Source organism: Phocoena sinus, chromosome 14 (assembly GCF_008692025.1).
Source record: "Phocoena sinus isolate mPhoSin1 chromosome 14, mPhoSin1.pri, whole genome shotgun sequence".
NCBI lineage: Eukaryota > Metazoa > Chordata > Mammalia > Artiodactyla > Phocoenidae > Phocoena > Phocoena sinus.
The window spans coordinates 67,401,976-67,416,353 of NC_045776.1; the positions used below are offsets into that span (position 1 = coordinate 67,401,976).

At 50.1% G+C, this 14,378-nt stretch overlaps 2 protein-coding genes across 13 annotated transcripts in view; one reads left to right on the plus strand and one right to left on the minus strand.

Annotated features, from left to right (window-relative positions):
- The window catches only part of EWSR1 (EWS RNA binding protein 1), a 27,516-nt gene extending 19,060 nt beyond the window's left edge, over positions 1–8,456 (minus strand). The window contains exons 1-4 of one of the 4 annotated variants that reach the window (XR_004353132.1): positions 8,239–8,366; positions 3,898–3,934; positions 3,709–3,760; positions 2,344–2,467 (exon numbers count right to left, since the gene is read on the minus strand). Coding sequence is in view for 3 of the 4 variants with exons in the window: in XM_032654211.1 (XP_032510102.1) it covers positions 2,344–2,467; positions 3,709–3,760; positions 3,898–3,934; positions 8,239–8,251 (226 nt within the window). In the remaining variant the exon portion in view is untranslated. Of the gene's footprint in view, positions 1–2,343; positions 2,468–3,708; positions 3,761–3,897; positions 3,935–8,238 lie in introns of all 4 variants that reach the window. The other 3 variants (XM_032654211.1, XM_032654212.1, XM_032654210.1) reach the window with 3 other exon arrangements.
- Positions 8,386–14,002, plus strand: RHBDD3 (rhomboid domain containing 3). Of its 9 annotated transcripts, none has more exons than XM_032654213.1 (8): positions 8,389–8,507; positions 9,007–9,177; positions 10,158–10,247; positions 10,873–11,062; positions 11,755–12,138; positions 13,050–13,212; positions 13,299–13,586; positions 13,674–14,002. In XM_032654213.1, the coding sequence occupies exons 4-8, from the start codon at positions 10,915–10,917 to the stop codon at positions 13,849–13,851; spliced, it is 1,161 nt and encodes a 386-aa protein (XP_032510104.1). In that variant the 5' UTR covers positions 8,389–8,507; positions 9,007–9,177; positions 10,158–10,247; positions 10,873–10,914; the 3' UTR covers positions 13,852–14,002. The 9 variants fall into 9 exon arrangements, with proteins under 9 accessions (XP_032510109.1, XP_032510104.1, XP_032510110.1 ...); XM_032654215.1 differs by having other exon boundaries at positions 8,507–8,542; XM_032654214.1 differs by lacking the exon at positions 8,389–8,507 and adding an exon at positions 8,651–8,842.
- The last annotated feature ends 376 nt before the right edge of the window (positions 14,003–14,378 follow it).

Below are 14,378 nucleotides of genomic sequence, written 5' to 3' on the forward strand. Positions count from 1 at the left end.
ATTTATTTCTTCCAATAATTATCCAATGACTCTTTTAAAAATAAATTTATTAGTTTTGGCTGTGTTGGGTCTTTGTTGCTGTGTGCGGGCTTTCTCTAGTTGCAGCGAGCAGGGGCTGCTCTTTGTTGTGGTGCGCGGACTTCTCACTGTGGTGGCTTCTCTTGTTGCAGAGCACGGGCTCTAGAGCGCGGCGGGCTTTAGATGCAGTGCGTGGGCTCAGTAGTTGTGGCTCATGGGCTCTAGAGAGCAGGCTCAGTAGTTGCAGCACACGGGCTTCACTGCTCCACAGCATGAGGGATCTTCCCGGACCAGGGCTCGAACCCATGTCCTCTGCATTGGCAGGCAGATTCTTAACCACTGCGCCACCAGGGAAGCCCTATCCAGTGACTTTTATGTGTAAAGACAGTAAGAGGTAAGGAAAAAAGCATTAAGTGTTCCTGAACCTACTTACTACTGTCAGGGTCCTGCTTGGTTTGGTTCAGCCTCAATCTGCTCACTAGGTTTAATTTTAGTTCCTACACTCCAAAAGCTGATGGAAGAATTTGGGGAGATATGAAAGGTCTTCCATAAACTACAAAGTGAAAACATGGCTCCACAGAATCTAGAAGACTACTGTATTTCCTATAAATGACTTTATCATGTTCTTATAAAATGATCCAAAGGCTCCAAAGGCTAGATCTAAGCTGTATTACTTCAGATGATACTTATTTTAAAAATAAGTTAAGGTCAAAAAGATACAAAATATCTAGCTATAATAAATCAGTCCTGGGGATGTAATGTGCAGCATGATGACTACAGTTAGCAATACTGTATTATATATTTGAAAGTTGCTAAGACAGATGATCCTAAAAGTTCTCATCAAAAGGATGTGTGGTAATTCATGTTAACTAGACTTACTGTGGTGATTTCACAACATACACAAATATTGAATCATGTTGTATACCTGAAACTAATGTTATATGTCAATTACATCTCATTAAAAACATAATAGCTTGAAAACGTAAAGTTCATCTCACAATTTCAAAATTCTGTGCTAAAAATACAAACTGCAGAGTCTCAGTTCCAGCTCTTCCTACAGTTGCCAACACCCACAGAAAGTTTAAACATTTCCCATCCTATTCAATGATATGCATTGAGATAGATTAGGAAATACTTCGCATCAAATCCAGGACACTGTCACGAAGTGAGATAAATTACAGGTGGGTTTCTCCCTACTAATGACTCTGATAGACCATATATAACTTGGGATTAAAGATAGTTTGAAAAATCTAAGTTTTTACATCTTAAAGGTAGGGATCCTGAAATGTCACACAGCACCAAACATAAAAAAGTTATTGTAAAATTTTCACAGGCTCCATTTCAACCCTAGTATTAGGATACAATTTATTCTAATTCTTAAAATAATTTTTTTTTTTGCTCCCTGGAATGCTGTTACATATATATTTAAGACATACTATGGATAAAAATAATTCATTAACATTTAAACAGAAAATAAAATGTGTCTGGACCGGAAGCCAACCAACAGACAAACATAATACATGCAAGGTGGCAATCTGTTCCTCTGAATAAATCTAATCATGCAATCTATCCTTCAGGGAATAGGGGGAAATCAGCTGGGGAGTAGTCACCTGAAATACCTTTGAGAAGGTGAACAACTATTATTAAGGCTTGACACAAAATAATGTAAAATAAAACAAAGCGAAACCTTTCCCAAAATCACATAAAGAAAAGGGACATGAATCTGCGAATGGCACCTGAAGCAGTTTTCCATTAGCACCTTATTGTGTGTGATGTTAGAAAGTTTGAGGGTTAAACAAATGAAAACACCTAAAGGGTTAACATTACAGGGTTAGACAAGATGGAAAGCAATTCCCATGCAAGAATGAGCAGGATAGTCAAACCTGTACTGGTCCCTTCTACTGTGGAAAGCACAAAGCAAAAAGTAGAGGGCACACTATCAGATGAAGCAAACAGATGTGAAAATCAGTGATTTTTAAGCAGCTCAGTTTAAGAAGGCTCATTCTTTCCCAGTATTAGCATTAGCAGAATCTCTTATATATTCTCTATTTTGTCGTGAGATTACTCAATACACTGTATAAAATAGCTAGCATGAAAAGTTCTTTTTTCCCTTGGAATTTATCCCACCCACATTCTATCAGAGATCCCTCAAGGAGAATATAATGAAAAGGAAAAAAACAAAACAAAAACCCCCAGCTCCTCCTAAGAATAAAGGATTCCCAAACGCCAAGGTATCAACCAGAATATACACCCAAGAGCACAAGTAACAAGCTTCTTAGCAAACACCCTAGCTAATGTAACCCCAAAGTCTCTCTAGAGTCTTACCAGTGGGAGGCTGTCCATAAGAAGTTGCATAGGCGGTCTGCCCATAGGTTGCAGTGGTCTGAGCCTGGGTATAGCTGACATCAGTGGGCTGTCCATAGGTTCCATAACTTTGTTGCCCATATGCCTGCTCAAAGAAAATGGATTTAAGAACTTCATATATGAATCTTGCATTTTAGCAATAAAATGGACTGACTTCTAAGTTCCTAAATTGGAAAACCAAAGTCAAAAATATGCTTTCTAATAAAAAGGTTAAAAAAAAAACAGACAAGTGACCGCAGTATCATGAATGCTTGTTTCTCCTTATCTAATCCACTCATATTTTCATAAACTACAAAAAAGTTCCTGAGATAATCGGGCAAAACCACAGTTTAACGATACAGGAGATTAACAAGATGCCCTCAAATGATTAACAATGAGGGAACAGGTGTATAATTGCCAGCACTTAGTGTAGCAGTTTTAGCAAACGGAAACAAATGCTAGGAAGATAAAATGAACAATGAAAATGAAAATGGGACTAAAATCTGTCAGACAATCTTGAAAACTATATCTTCACCTTGAGACAAAATTTTAAAAATTATCATACCACTTCAAAGAAAATGAACAAGATCGCTGCATGTCTTCTTAAGACAGCAAGACTGCTGTCTTTTGAACCTGGACATCAGTAATACTTAAAACCTGGCAAGGAATGAACTGTTTTTTCAGATATTAGCAAGATCACATTCTAGATGTGAATGACCAGTTATGTAAGATCAGCCAGAGACATCACATTCTGCCTGTCCTATAATGTTTCCATGGCAGAGCTACTGTATCCATTTTATGCCACAGACCGTTTCAGAACTTGAGATGATATTGAGAACACTAGGTGGCTAATTTCTAGTATCTGTTAGCCTAGACTTTAGAATAGACTCACGTACTAGAAAGAGCTCAAAAGCCCTATAGTTAGGCACCCATAAGAGTTAACCCATCACTTAATGTGACCAGTGGCGAATGGTGTAATATCTATGCACTGCAATTTTTCATCTGCAAAATGTCATAATATCACCTTCCTCTGCAGAACTGCTGTATGATTAAGTTAAATAAATTTAAACACAAAATATGTAGAAGGAACAAGCATGGAGCAAAACACCTAACTTGAGAAACCATACTAGGGAGGAAAGGAGAGCTAGCAACTCCCAGTTTGATGGTTTCATTACAATGGCACTCCCACTGTGAAACTTTAAACACCTGTGTATTTTATGATTACAAGCACATTATACTCTTCTACTACCTAATTTCTGAAGAAGATTTGTGCTAGCTATTGTTTCAATGGCTGATGGAAATATTTAACTTGGGGATGCAGCCACAAATAATTATCTTAAAGATTACCTGGGTGGTCTGTGCATATCCTTGAGTGGGCTGGGCGGTGTAAGCACTGTAGCTGTAAGAGAAATTAAATGCAAGAACTGAATATAGAAATCCAGATTCCATTACTAAATCCTCTACAATTAAAGGAGGCTCTGTACTCTAAAAAACAACAAATCACACCCAAGATACTGCTGTAAAAGTTTGACTTACCCCTGCTGGGCTGCAGCTTGGCTGTAGGTACTGTAATCTAGAGAAAACAAGGAGAGAAAATAGTGTGAAGCCAACATTTACAAGGAGAAAGGAAAAAAGGGGGGAAGGAATTCAGGTGGCAGGAAGATGAATTTTAAAAACTGTATTGAGGGACTTCCCTGGTGGCACAGTGGTTAAGAATCCGCCTGCCAATGCAGGGGACACGGGTTCGAGCCCTGGTCTGGGAAGATCCCACATGCCGTGGAGCAACTAAGCCTGTGCGCCACAATTACTGAGGCCCGTGTGCCTAGAGCCCGTGCTCCACAACAAGAGAAGCCCCCGCTCACCATAACCAGAGAAAGCCCACACACAGCAATGAAGACCCAACACAGCCAAAAATAAATATATATATATTAAAAAAAAAAAACCAGTATTGAGAGGACCTACAGGACAACACAGGTCCAAATGAGTACCTCTTATCTTTCAACACCAAAGTAAAAAAATCTGAGCCAGTTAAACAGAAAATTTGAACAAAGTGCCAGCTAATGAGGTCAAGATCATCTGATTTGGCAAAGATACTTTGCATGTTCCCATGACTACAAACTTCCCTTAACTGTAGGCTGTCATTTCAAATATATGATCATCATCCTAAAACTAACAGGAGAACAAGATAAACTCAAGAGGATCGGAAGTTTTACCTTCATATAAAAAGGAGGCATGCAACAATATAACAATGTTTAATACCAGAATGGTTATACCAGTAGCTACATCTCCTCAAAAACTAGTTAAAAAAAAAAATCACTCCCTCACTTTAGCAAGTTAGACCAACCATAATTCCCGAGGAGGACTGTGAAATGAAATGGCAGAAAACAAGAGGACAATCATCTCAATCCAGTGTTCTAAAGGGTTTGCTGACTATATGAGGGCTACATCTGTAGAATAATTAAAAAACTAGACACATTGTAAGTACAAGTGAAGCAGTCAAGGCAGACTCATGATAACTGGCAGAGGAGAAAGCATTTAATCTTTGGGGGAATAACTTGGTTTTAAGTAACATCATCTTTTTAAACTCAAGTGATTTCAACTTAAAAAAAAAAAACAACTTATCTTCCCCTCTCCTCTCTAAGTAAAGCTTCCTACAACTTTCCTTTTCATAAGAAATTTACAACACGCACAAAAAAGGACTAAAAATGAAAACAAAAAAAACCCCTCTGGTCCACTGAGGCATCTGCAAGTAGTGAAAACAGAAAACAAAATGGTTAAGAGGTTTTCATGGCACTACTGAATCAAACATGTATTTTTAAAGAAGTTAAAGTAATTATTTTTTTAAATCCTGCCCAATTCTTTTTTTTTTTCTGCCCAATTCTTTGCTCTCCACAAGAACTATGTATCTTATTCTATAAGGCAACACTGTCATTAAGGCAGACCAAAGGGTCCTTTCTTCTCCAATCAGAAAATAGTCCCTCACCTGAAAGCAACAGTTGACAGCTCTTTGTGGAGGAGTTTCTAATCCCACTCCATTCAAAGCCTGCTTCACAGTTCACCTGGCCTGCCCCCAGAGCATTTTGCTGAATCCATCTCTTTAACTTAGCTCATTTTTCATCTCTCTACACTTCACTTGACCACTTTCCTTCCTCTGTACACCCTTAACTCAGAACCCTGAATCATCAACATTATCAAATCAACGGCCAAAGGCTATGTATAATGAACAAATTGATTTGTTCAAGACAATCTTAGCTCTGTATGTGACATATAAAAAACTAAATGCAAATCACTTCTTCCATGTTGTAGTTACAAAATAAACATACCAATGAAGCATCAAAAATCAAATATTTCAAACTACCTTCTGCAGAAGCTTCTGTATGAGAAATGATTCTAAATAGCTGACATGTAAGCTCAATGTCTGCAAGAGGACTGCTACACAAGAAGTTATGTAAAACATCAAAGTGGCGAAGCTGACATGAACAAGGAATGATCTCAGATCCATGGGAAACCAGCTGATTTAGCCCCATACTGGTGGGCTACAGAAAGTGGCAAATGTGCTTCATGAGAACTTATGTTATCTACCTACAGCATACAAACATTATATGGCCTCAAAAATCTACAGTTACACATTTGTCAGATTTTTTAGCAATTATTTTTTTTGTTTTGTTTTTTTAACTACCAAATCTGCAGCTGAAGACTACACTAAAAATACAGGACAGGTTGAGGAGAAAAGGGGCTGTGACTGGGGTGGGGGTGGGGGACCTCCAGAGTGCTGACAATGTTCTATTTCTTGGTCTGAATGGTGGTTACCTGGGAGTTCGCGTTGTAACTCTTCGTTAAAGTGGACATATACTCTAGGTACTTTTCTATATATGCTACACATGAGGAGGAAAAACAACTAACATTACCCAAGGTGGTGGCTTTTAGACACTTTAAGGCAGTCACGATCAAGAAACTGCAGAGATTTAGAGTTTCAGACTAACATCATGAGTTAAAGTCACTATGGGACAACTTTGTGGGAGCCAAAATACTTTGCTGTAAGGTCAGAAGCTAAAGGCTGAAAAAGCTCTTAAAAGGTCTAGCCTAACCCCTTCATTTGGACTGAAAGGAAACCAAAGTCCAGATAAGTTAGTGACACCCCACCCCCCCCCCGCAAAGGGCCCCCAGCCAGGCCTACTACTGTGTGTCTACATAATCCATAATTGTAATTCTAATATAGTATGTGGTGGTTACCAGTAAAAAGAGGTTGAGCAAAGTAGAACGAAAAAGGGGCAAGTCCAGCCACACACAAATTTGAACACACATATTTACTCCCCAAACGTTAACAGGGAAGGGAGGAGTAGCACTCCTCCTTACAAAATCCTAACACTGCAGGGAAGAGGAAGGTGGAAAGGGCTTTGAGGAAACCATTTCCCACCAAGATGTGTGTAAGACTGTGGTTATTTCAGAGTTCTTTCTTCTAGGGGCACTCTGTACCCTGGCACTAACAGCCAGCATCTACCTGCTTGTTTACTGACCACATAGTTGCGGAGAGTTCTGAAACTGTCATTCCGTTGCTGGATTCTGGACCCTTTTCAAATTAAAACTCTGAAGCACCCAGAGCTTTTCCCATCTTCCATCTTCTCCAACTGCTTCTTAAGGCCTGGAGTCAGGCTGCCTAAGAACACCCCCGGAGGCAAAAATGCCCCACTCAACCAATAACCACAAGTTAGTGCAGGAACAGGCTGCAAACCGCAGGTCACGTTTAGGCTACTCTCTTACACACTCCGGGCGTCAAGGACCACCCCAGACATCATATTCCAGCTCCCACCCCGGGCTTTCAAAGTCCAGTCCGCGCCTCCTTCCGCTCTCTTCTATCAGTCCACGAAATAAACAAGCCTCTCGGCTTAACCTAAGCGAATAGACGTGCGAAACGATTACTTAAGTATAATTCAAACGCCGACTGGGGCCTTTTGTTTCCCCTAAGTCAAAGAGGCCAGAAATTTCTTTCGGTGGGGATTTCTGGCCACACGATCCGGGTTGGCCTTATACAAAAAATCTCCCTCGGCGTTTGCTGAAAAATGGCTCTGGGAATTGCCTTTTGGGGCGGTAAGGATAATTAATAATGGTAAAAACCGAATCCCGAAGAGGCAGCCGATTGGGGGGCTGTAAAGGAGCGGGGGGGGGCACTCCATCTAAACCCCAGTTCGGGCAGAAGTTCGGCTTGGGGGTTGGAGCCCGCCTTAGACGCAGCTCTGCGGCCCCGGACGCCCCAGCCGACCCGGCTTTAAGAATGACGGGGCTCCCGCTCATAGGTCGGCGCCCCTCGGCTCACAAATCCGCGAAACCTTTTCTATTTGCTTTTTTCTCTCGTGTTCTCGGTGAGGCAGAGGAAGCGCTCGGGCTTGGGCTGCCGCCCTGGAAATGGGGTTGGGGTGGGGAGAGTCAGAGGGTCAGCGGGCCTGCGGCTTCTCGGGCCGCCGCCGGCCCCCCCCACCTCCGGTTTCGGGGTGCCGGGCCTGAAGCCTAGCCGAACCCTCCCCCCACCCCCACGCGGGGGCCCAGAGGCCACAGGCCCCGCCCACGTGGCGGGCTGCCCTGGGCGCGGGGCCCGACGGCCATCACACAATGGAGACTAAAGCAGGCCCCGCGCGTACCCGCCGCCTCGAGCCCCCCGCGCGCGGGGGGCGCCGGAAGGTTCCAGAACCGGCCTGCCCAGTTGGGGGAGGGGAGGGAGCGGAGGGGGACGCCGGCCGTCGAGCTTCTCACGCCGCGACGGGTACCTCACGCCCTTCTTGGCAGGTCCACTCAGTCGTCCCGGCCACCCCGAGAAACGAGCGGCCCCCAATTTGGGCATCCCGGCCGTCGCCGGAGCGACCGCAGTTCCACCACACTCACCCGTGGACGCCATTTTCTCTCTCCTTCCTTCTCGTTCTCTCAACGTCCGTCTCCCTCTCGCTTTCCCTCTAGGCACCGCACTGCGCAGGCGCGAAACCCGCAACCTCGGGCGCTACCATCGGGCCAGGCCACGGGGGTGGGAGAGGGAGGGACGAACCACAGCTTTCGCGCCCGCAAACCTAGTCCTAATCCTCTCTAAAGAGCACCGGATGTGACGTGTGGGCCAAAATAGCACCGCAGGGGCGGGAGCGGCTGGCGAGCGGATCTTGGTAACAAGTCGGAGTGATTCTCCGGTTGATGCTAGGTTGTTTGGAATGGTTACTCCCGCTGGCTCTAGGGACCGTCTCTGAAGAGTCGGCCTTGGAGGGAAACGGAGGCCGGCGGGAGGGCTGGGGGAAGGGACCGGGGCCTAGAACAACTGCTGACTAATCGGCGGGCGGTGGTGGAGGAGGAGGGGGTGGCCTGCCGACCGGTCGGCCCGGGTCACGCGCCCGAGGGCGAGCAGAATGGGCTCGGGGCGCTCGGGTGTCGGCGGGAAGCTAGAGTACCGACTCCCAGCCAAGGGCTCCACTCAGCCTAATGGGGGCGGGGGGCGCGCTGCGCTGTGAGTACCCCAGACACGTGGCCCGGTCCGCGGGGGAGGGGGCCAAGGCCGGTGGGCTGGATGGGAGGCCCCGAACGTAGCGCCCGGCCCGAGAGCCCCCCAGTAACGGTCGAGATTGAGAAGACCCTTTAATCACCTCTCATCCAACATCCTTGTTTTTACAGAAGGGGAAACTGAGGCCCAAGGACTTGGGGTACTTCTCCTAAAGTCACAAAGCTGAGCCCCACCCACAGCCTGGGACACCCACCCACCCACCCCCCACACACACTCTCCATCACCCGGAAGAATTGTCCCCGTCCTGTCTTCACATTCTGTCCTCCCGCCTTCCCAGTAAGGTAGGCAGGGCCTGATGCTGCACAGCCCCGTTTTATAGATAAAGAGACTGAGACCTGGGGCGTTCAGATCCCAGTTCTGCTGGTCCATGGGCAAGTCTCTCACTCTTGCTAAAGTACACGGGGTGGGGGGGCGGGATGGTTGTGAAGGTGCAGGAGAAGGCTGGCAGTGGGTGCCTTGGCTCCCCGCAAGGCTTGCACCTGCCTGACTTCTTGGACTCAACCCAGTCTCCCTAGGCAGATGCCCAGGCCCAGCGAAGGGCAGCGCTCACCAAATCCTTCAGCGGGACCTGGAGCAAAGCTAGTGTCTTTCTTTCAGTGAAGACACATAAAGCACGAGCTGTGTGCTAGGAGCACCCTGGGGAACTTGACCATGAGTAGGAGGACCACCCCTCCTCCCACAGTTCAGACCACCTGCCTAGAGAAAAACAGGCCAAGCGGTGCTCACTGGATAGGCTAGGCTCCAAGATGTAGAGGGACCAGAGGAGGGGAAGGGAACCTTTGAGCTGGGCTTCAGTGGGTGAATAGGAGTTTGCTGTTAGATGAAGGGAAGGACGTCGCAGGCAGAGGAGTTTCCTATATTTTTCCTGCAGGAAACTGCCGGGTGGGTTTTGATGCCAAGGATGCCCATGACAAGGGAGCAGATGAAGCAGCCTTCTTGTCTCTGGGATTTTGCTTCCTGCCCTATAAAATCAGCTCAGTGGGAGTCCAGAGACAGGCTAGGGTACAGGAGTGAGAGGATTCCAGCAGGGCCTAGAGGACAGGCTGGATGTGAGGAGGGAGAATGGGAGAGAAAGCCTTGCCTCATGGGCAGGAAATTGGCACATTTGAGGGCTGGAGCAGCTGCTTCCATGTTCAGGCTTCCCCTTGTTGGGGACAGCCAGGATGGCTACAGTTTATCCAGCAGGAGCTGTGGGACTGCCTAAGTCCATTCCTTTTTCTCATTCTATGAGGAATGGATTTTCTTAATCCCCAATTTACAGATGAGGAAGGAGAAGCTCCAGATTTGCCCAGGGAGAGATAACAGCAGGAAGAAGTGGAGTGGATACTGAAACCTTTCTGTGAAAGGGAAGGTAGGGTCAGAGGGGCTGTGGTCGGGGCTCGAGGAAGGGGACGTCTCTGTCCAGTGTCACTGTGTGCACTCAGGGTGTGAGACTCCTGTTGCCTCTCCTCCAACCCTTCTGCTCCACCCCCTCCCTAATCTGCCTGCCCTTTGGCTGGCCTTACCCCCTCTGTCAAGGGCAGCTCAGGCCACCTGGAGCTTTAAGTCAGTGGAGGGGAGGAGGGAGGGAGGAAGGTAGCTGGTCTGTAGCCTGAGGGAAGAGGGAGGCAGAGGAAAGCTGGAGATGGCCCTGAATTTGCCCTGGGGGGCTACACAAATCCAAAAAATTTGGGGAGTCCAGGGCTCCCGTTCAACTTCCCATTCCCTGTGCTTCCCACTCCAGGCCCCTTTCCAGGGCCCATCAGGGCTCAGGGACCTTTTGGCCTGGCCTCTTCCCATCCTCACACATCAGTGGGATGGCAAGATGGCTACTAAACACATGGTTAGGCTCTGAGGTCCTCTATGGCCAAGTTGCTGCACCCGCCTCTCCAGCCTCAGTTTTTATTTCTGTAAAATGGTACTGTTGGTATGGTAGCCGAAAGGAAGTCAGATAAAAGCTGCAATAATAACTTGTTATTGTTTTCCTTTACCCCTAGCACACAGCCCCAAGATCACCTTTGATCACCTTCAGACAAGCTATGCATGCCAGAGGTCCCCCTGGCCTACTGACCCCGGCGCTGCCTCTCGCCTCCTCCGTCCTGATGCTGCTCATGAGCGGCCTGTGGCTTCTGGGAGCTGGCCCCAGCCTTGTCCTGGCCCCAGAGCTGCTGCTGGACCCTTGGCAGGGTGAGGGCCGGCCACATGGGCCTTGGAGGAGGCAGGAGACTTGCTGTAGGGCCTGAGACCAGTTGTCAGGAGCAGCATGCATCCTGCAGTTGTCAGGCAAGGACAGGACCCAGGGCCCCGGGGAAGGTCAGCCTTGGATGGGAGCATGCCCAGCTCAACTACAGCCAAGAAGGGAGGGCCGAGGACCTGGGCAGAGGGGCCAGCACAGGGGTGGGAGCCTGTAAGTAGGAATTCTTTTCAGACGGCTCCCCTTTTGGGTGGCTTTCCCTTAAAATAAACTAAGACTTTCAGCTAAGCCCAAGAACAGGAAGGAGGCACTCGGGGTTTGAAGAGTGACCCCAGCTGAACACCTGTTTCCCAAGAATGACAGCTTCCATTTACATTTGAGGAACCCAAATGATGCTCACAGAAGTGAAGTGACTTATCCATGGTTGGTTGTTCTTAAGAAGACCGAGTGTTGGGTCTGGCTTGTTCTACTTAAAGCAGCAGGGGGCCGGTCACAGTGTTTGGAAGCCCTTGGTCCCCACCACCAGTGATTAAACTACTGGCAGTGGGCAGACTTTGGCTCCCGGGGAGGGGGTGCTGGCTTAGTGGGCGGCCCTGGCGGAGGGTGTTTCCCCATCTGGCACACTGGGGCCAGCCTTGGGGGTTAGGGCCACTAACCTGGCACATAAGCCCATTCTCTCTCCCAGCGCACCGGCTGCTGACACATGCCCTGGGCCACAAGGCCCTCCCAGGGCTGCTGCTGAGCCTGCTGCTCCTGCCCACACTGGGCTGGCGGCAGGAGTGCCACCTGGGCACACTGCGGTTCCTGCATGTCTCTACCCTCCTTGCCCTGGCCTCCGGGCTGATGGCTGTGCTGCTGGCAGGCCTCGGGGTGTCCAGTGCAGCCGGGGGCTGTGGATACATGCCTGTCCACCTGGCCATGCTGGCGGGGCAGGGTTACAACCCTAGACGGCCCCGTGGGGCACTGCCACCATGGCTCCTGCCGTGGCTGCTGCTCGCCCTGACACCACTGCTCAGCTCCGAGCCGCCCTTCCTGCAGCTCTTCTGTGGCCTCCTGGCTGGCCTGGCCTGTATCCTTTGCCTGGGCCCAGGGCTCATGTGGACGTGTGGGTTCTGTGGCTGGGCCCCCAGGGTGCCTGGGAAGGAACTGGCACAAGGGGTCGGGCCCCCACATTCACACACATCCCAGGAGCATCTCCAAGTCCTCCTCTCGCCTGGCTCTGGGCTGGGAACTGGGGGCTTGTGGCCATGTAGAGGTACCGATTACAATTTAAAGGAGAGCCTGGGAGCTGAGGGGCCCAAGGAGGCACTTAATCTGGACGTCCCAGTGGAGGTGGGTCTACGCCGAGACCATGCAGAAGGAGGGGTTCAGGTGACGAGAAGTGGAAAAGGAGAGCATGGGCCTGGCAGACAGTACAGAGAGTGTTAAGGACCAGGGTGAGCGTGAGCCTGCGGCTCTCCTGGCACCAAAAGGGGGAACAACCTGCGGCCGGTGGTGCAGGTGTGTTAAACAGGCTTTTGCTCCAAAGATGCTTAATGCCTGTCGGGGACAACAGTGCAGTCAGAGGGAACAGTGGGTGCAGGCTGACCCAGGAGTCGTTTAGGATTGGGGACACCCGGCTGAATCCTGGAGAGGGGAGCATGTCGCCCTGGCTGGGGCAGGGCCCAGGGGTGGGCCTGGTGTCACAGGCCTGAGCAGGCCAGCAACAGGCCTCAGGGGACAGCGGGCAGGGGGCAGCTGAATGGGGATGAGACAGGTTTTGGGATGAGGCATTGGCTGGGTAGCTTCAGGCAGGGGCCCTTTTCCCTCTCTGAGCCTCCACTGCTGACGAGGGTGATGACACCTCCCTGGCAGGGCCACAGTGAGGAGACAGGAGGGAATTCCCATCACACACTTGGCACGTGGCCTGGCATGTGGCGCAGGCTCACCCCTGGCTGAATGTGGTTTTCCTTGACCCGCCGCCCTGCCCTGGGCAGATAGACGCGGCTGGGGCCTTCCGGTGGCTGGAGATCTCTGAGCAGCGGCTGCAGGCACTGCAGGAGGGTGTCCTGTGCAGGGCCCTGGCGGGGTGCTGGCCGCTCCAGCTCCTTCCCACCCCAGGCAGCCTGGCTGAGCTGCCTGTCACCCATCCTGCCGGAGTGAGGTGAGGGTGATGCCGAGGACACTGGCCCCGGTGGTGGAAGCCATGCCGGTGGCTGGCAGTCAGGCCTTTTGCTTCTGCTCCTCCAGGCCGCCCACCCCTGGACCTCCTTACATGGCCTCCCCTAGCCTCTGGCCCCTCAGCGAAGGCTCAGCCCCGCTCCCGCCAGTCCTGGGGCCTATGCAACCGCTCTGGGAGGGCTCCTCAGAGGTGGGACTGGCCTGGTCTGGGCCCAGCTTCCCCCCAGGGAACCCGCTGTGGGCAGCCCTAGACGAGCAGATGCTGCAGAAGGGGATCCAGGCCTCGCTCCTTGAGGGGCCAGTCCAGGGTCCCGAGAGCCCACTCCGGCTGTCTAAGTCCTCCGTCTCCTCCCTGCGGTAAGGTGGGGTAAGTAGGGGTGGGGTCCCCTGGTGTGGGGGCTGGAGGCGGCCCTGACACTCCCTCCCTGTCCCCCCTTCCCACAGGCTGCAGCAACTGGAGCGCATGGGCTTCCCCACGGAGCAGGCGGTGGTGGCCCTGGCAGCCACAGGCCGTGTGGAGGGTGCCGTGTCACTGCTGGTCGGTGGGGAGGTGGGCACCGAGGCGCTGGTGACTCAGGGGAGGGGTGGGCCCACCCACCCTGAGGGTCCTGGGCCCCCCTAGCACAGGCAGGCTCTCAGGTGAGAAGCCTGGCCTGTGGGTAGGAAGTCAGAGCCCAGCCCTGTCTGCTGAGAGTCAGGGTGGGTTCAGAGGTGGCCCCCCAGCATCCTGCCCTGGTACTGTTTAGAATAAAAACCAGTTCACTTTTCAACCTGGACCTCCTTGGAGGCAGCAGTTGTGTCTGACTCTTCTACGTTAGCATCAGGGGGATGAATGAATGAATGAAAGAATGAACGAGCAGTGAATGAACAGCCGACTGCAGGAGAACAGCTCCCTGATGTCCAGAGACACAGTGTTACCGAGCTTCCGCCTCAGGGTCTTTGTTGGGCTGGACCCTCTGCCAAGGAGCATTTATCATCTGTTCCCCAGCTAATTTCTACCCATCCTCAGGTCTTGGCCTACACGGAGACCTTCCTCCAGGAAGCCTTCCCTGATTCGCCAGGAACAGCATCCCTTCACTGCCCACAGCCCCCTGTGTCCCTGCTGGACAAGGGCCAGTTCAGTGCGACAAGGGCCAGAGCCCCAGGGCA

Bases quoted from the DNA above. Each gene is read 5' to 3' on its own strand.
- RHBDD3 (XM_032654218.1), top strand. From the start codon at position 10,915: ATGCATGCCAGAGGTCCCCCTGGCCTACTGACCCCGGCGCTGCCTCTC. The intron at 11,063-11,754 runs GTGAGGGCCGGC...TCTCTCTCCCAG, and splicing joins GCTGCTGGACCCTTGGCAGG to CGCACCGGCTGCTGACACAT. The intron at 13,213-13,298 runs GTGAGGGTGATG...CTGCTCCTCCAG, and splicing joins ACCCATCCTGCCGGAGTGAG to GCCGCCCACCCCTGGACCTC.